The 7,356-nt window shown below is 41.9% G+C and overlaps 1 protein-coding gene across 1 annotated transcript; it reads left to right on the forward strand.

Moving 5' to 3' along the window:
* Window positions 1-1,696: 1,696 nt before the first annotated feature.
* batf (basic leucine zipper transcription factor, ATF-like) lies at window positions 1,697-7,274 on the forward strand. Its single transcript, XM_085382077.1, has 3 exons — window positions 1,697-1,947; window positions 2,940-3,041; window positions 5,995-7,274. Exons 1-3 carry the CDS (start codon window positions 1,885-1,887, stop codon window positions 6,199-6,201), a joined length of 372 nt encoding a protein of 123 aa, XP_085238203.1. The 5' UTR covers window positions 1,697-1,884; the 3' UTR covers window positions 6,202-7,274.
* Window positions 7,275-7,356: the final 82 nt, after the last annotated feature.

A 7,356-nucleotide genomic window follows, 5' to 3' on the forward strand; every position in this document is an offset into this window, starting at 1 on the left:
AGGGAGTATTGTTTAGAGCAGTAATTAAAATTCATCAAAACTGTCCTTACGAGCTGTCACTTTTCTTTCTTTCTTTTTCTTTTTTACAAACTCTTACTCACACTGGATGTTATGTGATCAAGTGCAAAGCTTGAGTTTAATACAGGCGCCATCAAGCCTTCTGCTACTTCTGTGAGCCTCACCGAGCAGCAGAATTAGTGCAAGACATACAAACAACAGTTATAAAGATATTTCAAAAGCTTTTACACATTTTTTAAATCATTCACTCAATGTTTAAAAATTGATACGGCGGGATTTGGGGGTGGTTCTGAGCATCCCTACACTCCCAGCAACAGTGGGTCGTTGAGGGTTCGGGCTGTGAAAAACGATCTTTAAACTAATATGTGTTCACCCTGGTTTAAGCCTAATTTGACAAAGCAGCTTTCCTCCTTTCTCTCTTTCTCTCTCTCTCTTTTGCAGCCTCAACTCTTTTGGACAGCGTTAAATGCCAAGTATTAGAAATGTCTGCCCTTGCCCAAGCTCTTCAAAATTCCTGTGATGGTGGAACATGTTTTTGTGTGGGAGGACTGTTCTGCCAAGCAAAGCTGTTTTAGTCCTGATTCTCTTTTTTTTCCTCCTTTTTTTTTTTCCTTCTTCTCACAAGAAAATCTTGTTCTTGCACGACCAAATGCTGTCTCGTGATGGGGGCAAACAAGAAAAGGACTAACGAGTAACGGGCACCGCATGCCTTAAATGAGCCAAAAGCTCAGTTTTAAATGGATTGCGTTGGACACTTAAACAAAAGCGTGTGTGATTTTTTTTTCTTTTCTATTACAGTAATAGTGTGAGTAAAAAAACATTACTTCCAGTATGTTCCCCCTCCTCAAATTGTACATTTTCTCAAAGATCCCCCACTCTTTGCACATAAACATCTTCGTTTAGAGTAAAAGGCTGTGAGAGAATTCTGAGTGGGGCATTGGGGAGCCCCTTGGGCATTTCTCATTGCCAGTACACTTGACATCACCTTACCTATTTCGCAGCTGGTGAGCCGCAAGCCAGCAAGTGCTGCACAGTTCTGGAAATTACCATGAAGCATGTGTAAATACTCACAGCCCAGTCATCCATGTGGAGTTTTGGGATGCAGTCTCTTGAGGACTAAGTCGAAACTTCATATCTGTGACAGCTAAACAAAAAGAAATAAGAAGAAAAAAGAAAGAAAAAAAGAGGAAGCCCATAATGCCAGCTTAACACACATGTGCGCCCCCCACACACACACACACACACAAACACACACATCCCCACTACCCAGACATAATCACACTTGTGTAAAGATTAATGTGTTATTTTTGTGATAACCTGACAATTGTGCTGCTTCCAAACAAACAAGTTTTTAGTTCTGTCAAACTGGGTAATTCATTTGTGAGGCTGTGAGCATCCACTGATAATGTATTCAAGGAGTGAGTTAAGCTCTGGTTGTGTTATTTTTTTGGACTTTACACAATTGCCTTGCTCGCCTTAACTTTCCAACAGACATGTGACTTCCAGTCTAGTGCAACTTACCAGAAACTACATCAGTACGTCTAATTAGGTAGACAGCTAGTATCAGAGAGAGAGAGAGAGAGAGAGAGAGAGAGAGTGTAAGAGAGTAAGAGAGAGAGAGAGAAAGAGAGAGCGAGGGAGGAGGGACAGAGAAGAAAAGAAAAGAGGGAAGAAAGCGACTCAGTGCTCGTGGTAAGCCAAGTTCTTCTTAGCGCTCGTACGGCTACAAAGGCTCTCACTCTCTCGTTCTGTCTCTTTCTCTTTCACACACACACAGACAGACACACACTTCACCAGATCACACACACTCAAAAACACAAAGCAGAAGTGGACAAAGACACAAAGTTTCAGTCGCTACAGTCGGCTATGGCGCAGGGCTCTGACAGCAATGACACAAGTTACAAGTCCCCATCACCTGGAAGCAGACAGGTAAGTGTGCATGGTTCGTTTACTTTTACGAGGATGTGCCCGGTTTTGTCGGAGCGATTTTAGTTTAACATCTCTGGATGTACTCGTGTGGGTATGTTTTAAACACGCACCTTTGATTGGCTGCATTCTTTCATGCATATTTTTGTGGGCAGCAACCAAGGCCACCACTAGAGACACCCATCCTGTCTCTGCTGGCTCTTTTCACAGTTTCTCAGAGTGTCTCACATGCACACATGGGCTGGAGGCATGACTCGCTGCAAGTGTAGGCTTTTGTGAATTGCAAAAAAAAGAAAAAAACTCAGCACCACTTTGCCCAAGTAGTGGGACTCCATTGTTTTTGCAAGTCCTCAAACTGCGAATGAGAGCTGAGAGCTGTTGGGAACAGACATCGTGTTAAATACAGTATGTACTGTGCATTTCTGTGCATGGGAGAAGCTGTCCATTACCCTCGGTGCTGGCTGGTTTCACATGTGTCAGTCTCTAGTGTTCACTATTGCTCAAACCTGTTCTGGAAATAGAGCGCTCAAGCGACGTATTAACGCTACAAGGCATGGAAATAACTTTGATCATCTAAATTCAGTTATTTCTGTGAGCAACGCTGGTTGTCTGGGGGATTTTCAGAGAGGTGCTAACGGACGTTCAGACGAGGTTAGATACTACATTTCTTATCTCTTTGATGTCCAACCGACTCAGCATTTTGAAATTGATTAGTTATTATGATACCAAGAAAATCGAGTGTTCAGGACATGAAACAGGGTGTGCGTTATAGCTAACCGATGACTCAGCCACTCCCCGACCCTGCCCTTGCACATTAGGTGTGATGTTAGGCAAGTCTTCCCTGAACTATCATTTTCACACCCCGGCTAGAGCGTCCAGCACAAACTATTCACCGAGCTTCTCGCAGATTCACTCTTTCAGGCTCAGGAGACGTCTGGTGGCCTCTGTGTCATTTGCACAAACACACTAACTGAGGGCCTGCTGTTTTGTTTCAGAGCTCAGACGACCCAAAGAAGGTGATGCGCCGCGAGAAGAATCGAATCGCTGCCCAGAAGAGCAGGTTGAGGCAAACTCAAAAAGCTGACAGCCTTCACTTGGTAAGGACACCTTCCACCACACTTAACACCCTCAAAGCAACACAACGCGAACAGATGTCTCAGCAGGACATGCTGAAAACAAGTCTGCCATGCTGGTTTCAAATCAATAACTGCAGATTGACTGGATAAACTTAACACTCCTTGTATGTCAGAGCTGCTAATTCAGCCTATCTCTGTGAATAATGATGAAAGCATCAGGGGTGTTTTTTGCTATGCAATGCCCTGCCAACTGTTCAACCTCCAGTGTAACTCCATAGCACAAATGGAAAGAAATTTTGAGTACTGCAACAGACTGCAGCGCTTTCTAAGTGTCCGTGCAGCTCTTTGAAGCCTCTGGGAGTGGATTTGTACTATATTTACAAAATGCTACCTGACCATGTGGCGATGTGTCATGGCTTCTGTTGGGCTGCACACTTGGACGCTGTTCGGTGTGTTTTCAGAAGCTTAAGGAATAAATTAGCACGTGTGGGCAATCACTCCCTTTTCACAGCAGAAACGAGCATCAGAGACTGCAGCACAGTGTATGACGACAGGAGTGCATTCACGCTCGACTCCTTTTGTTCACCGCTTTATTTGTTTGATCTTTTATAGTTCTTTTTCTTTTTAACGTTAGAGTGGGTAGTCAGCACATTTCTGCTGGATGCGCAGCTGGATGCTCTGTTATGTTAAAAGCAACCAGTGACCCATTGAACACTTCCACTAGCTCAACAAGGTGTCATTTCTTACATCAACCTATATTTCAAAACACTGATCACGTAACCACTCGCCATGTGACTTCCTCGTTCAAGAAAAGAAGATGCGTGCGGCACTGAGCTCTTTCACAGTAATGTGTCAAGAGCAGCTGTTTCAGTGAACTTTATCAGACGAGCAGAAGAGATTTTTGACCTTCAAAAAAAGCCACACCGTAGGCTGTAGTAGATCCAGTGTAGCTGATTTGAATATGTGAGAATCCTTCCTGTGAAGTACGGTACACATTATCAATCTCTTTAAACCCGTCAGTCACACAGAATATAGCCTGTGGTTTTACTTTCATCGTCTCGCTAGATAAACAGGAAGGTGAATTTTCCCTCTCTTTGACACTGTGGCTTATTTCCTGTTTCTTCAGTAGTATTTTTTTCTTCTTTGTAAATGAGCTCGAGTGCTACATGTCGTGGGCAGGAGGGGAGAAAAAGGCAGTCACTTCTTGTAAAACACTGATAGCAGTGGGCCGTATTTGGCTAAGTGACGCAAGTACAGGGGTTTGCCCAAGGGTTCTGTGACAGTAAGGACTCACAGCTCAGCTTTGTGATCTTTTGGCCATGGTGAGATGACCTTTTAATTAACCAAGTGGAAGATTTCTCTCCTACAATTCCCACACAAAGGTGAAAAAAAAGAACGAATGAAAAGAAAGAGAGAAAAAAGTATCAAGCAGTGACGTACCTTTTGCTCTACTTGCTAAAAACTGATCATCGGTTAGAAAGACACCTTCTTTCCACTTGTTTTGGAAAATGTGGCACCCAAAAATGTCAGAAATGTACCTTTTCACACTGTGGTGCAAGTTGCACACAGTTTCAATCAATAGTTGCAGGGCAATGTAACAGGGTAATGTGTATTTTTGTCTATTTTCCTTCTCCTTTTTGCAGTGTTGCCACCAATATTTCTACTTTTAGAACAAAGCAATGTAGATGTTGTAGATATTTCATGTTTTACTAACTCCTAAGTAACCAAAGCTATTCATTTCAGTACTGAAACAGAGACAACTTTATCTCAAGTGGCAACAACATGCTTTTACTTTTACACTTTTACTGACTGGCCCATTACAAATGATCACTGAAACAGGCAGGGATGCCATAGTTTTAGCATTTTTTATAATATAAAATTGTTTTCCTACTTGAACTGTGGACTCGTTGCTTCACTGTGCTCGCAGTCTTTGTGTTGAAAGGTTGAAATAGTTTAATGATTCAACTACTCACCATATTTAATCCAGGCATCATTTCTTAACATAAAAGTTGATCATAAAGAAAAGAATTAAACAAATTCCAACTCTGACCTGATGATGGCGTAAGGCATCACTGTGATCTTAACCCTCTCTGTTAGTGGGAAGACATTTAACTACACATTTAATCCCTGAGATATCTTAAATATAGATAAAGAAGTGTAATTTTAACAGCACACTATGTGATAAATGTGTAAAGTTACAGAAATAGTTCTGGGCTCACTGCCCAGACTATCCAATATTTATATTTGTGTTTGTGACTGGATTTTCAAAAACATTTTTTTAAGAACTGTAATTTCTACAATAAACAGTGACAAACAGGAACTTTTCTACCATTTATTTATTTATTATTTAACTACTTTGGTGTAATTTGAGTCGCAGTGGGGAGGTCTTTGTAAGCAGAAAAAGGTGTAAAACCTATTAAAAAAAGGATTAAAAGTTTAAAAATGTATGCCCTCCTTAACATTTTCCAAAGCTGTCCAGTGGGCCGGATTGCAGTCTTTGCTGGGCCGATTCTGGCCCTTGGGCCTTGGGTTTGACACCCTTGGCCTAAGGGAATCAATAAGCTTATTCAATTTCCCTAAACTGAGCATGTATGAAAGTATGTCAGTTAAATGACAATCTAATCGTGGCTTAGATTTAAAGTCAGGCCATCCACTGTGGACAATGATTCTGCAAAGCTGTTGCGCTCTTCTGTTCTACATCGAATGGTAGACAAACCATCCAGCACATTCATACATGGACTATTAAAAATGGCCTGCATTATCCTTTTGAAATGTTTGGGGTTAAAATATACCGTGCACTAAAACATGCAAAAACACCAGCGCGGAAGCAGGATATGTGGTTGTGGCTTTTTCATGAACAAGTAGTAAAGACCATCACCTTTATGCTGTCCAACTTAACCTCACACAAAAAGCACGCACTTTTATAGTAAATAAAGCAGCTCTGCTCTAACATCCCCTCCCTTCATGTTTCCAGGAGAGTGAGAACCTGGAGAAGGAAAATGCCGCCCTGAGGAAGGAGGTGAAGCAGCTGACAGAGGAGGCCAAGTATCTGTCGTCTGTGCTGAGCAGCCACGAACCTCTGTGCACCGGCCTGGCTCCTCAGACCCCGGACCTCCTCTATCCTCCTCATCACAGCAGCTACAGCACCAGCCAAAAGTTTGGGGTGTATCCAAACTTTTGACTGGCACTGCACCACCGCCAGCAAATCGCTGTACCACACTACCAGCGCTAACCCCCTCCCCCTCCCAACTGACTACTGAAGATGTACTGCGAAACAGACGACTGACCTCAATGGAGAGAGACTGACTGGAGATATTTCAATCAGTGTTAAAAACCTGATCACAGAGTAACATGACAGACCAACGTGTCTGCCACACACGGCAGCCAAACTGTAATTATTTATTTCGCTTCTGCTCGTCTCTCTGCTTTTCTGATTTATTATCAGTAATCTATCTGTGAACTTAAATGGCTCATTGAGTAGAATTATCAGCCAGTCCATGTTTACACAGAGTGAAGAACCAACCTAGTATATAAATGTTGAAGTGACTCAGGCGATATTTTTGTAAATTGCATACTTTTAGTGTGAAGGAGAGCCACCTTTATCATCTCACCCACCTTGTTTTGTTTTTGTTTTTTCGTTTTGTTTTTTGTGTTGTTCACTGTTTTAGTGTGTTACTGTTGATTGCTAATTCTCAGGACCTTTTGACAGATTTGATTGTGGACAAAGAGAATGTAAAGTCAAGATCCTAAGAAAAGAGGTTTTTCAGACTGTGTACCAAAAAAAAGAAGCAATTGTTGATGATGAAGAATTGGAACCTGGCGTTCAAAAGGTCTTGACTTCTGTTGATAAAGCTGATATGTGAGAAGAGCCAGCTGATCTATTTATTAAATGTAATGCCTTTTAGGATGATCACTGTGACCTCTTTTTTTCTTTAAGACAGCAGAGTGTGTGACACCACCAGTGGTGCTGTGGTGTCACAGGAGCTTGTGACAGCATCCTGGAGGTCCCTAGATGGCACTGTTTACCAGAATGAGATGCACGATTAAAGTAGCTTATATTAAGGAGAACATAGTATTTTGAAACCTTCCCTGTATAACTTTACTTTTTAAAAACTTTGTGAGTGTGTGTGTGTGAGTGTGTGTCCTGGAGCACAGCTGAGCCTCTCGTGTCACCTCTCAGCCAGTTATTTCATAACTGCCTGCCCAAAATAAATGATGTTATCTGCAATGCTTTTAGAGTAAACAACTGCAATAAAAGTGATGATTACCAGCATGTTTTATAGTTCACACACTACTAAGATACCAGAGAACAAATGACGCGCAATTATGCGCGTTA

The sequence above is a fragment of the Rhamphochromis longiceps genome, linkage group LG15, assembly GCF_057381845.1.
Source record: "Rhamphochromis longiceps isolate RC_006_pf linkage group LG15, R_longiceps_female_GT1.1, whole genome shotgun sequence".
NCBI lineage: Eukaryota > Metazoa > Chordata > Actinopteri > Cichliformes > Cichlidae > Rhamphochromis > Rhamphochromis longiceps.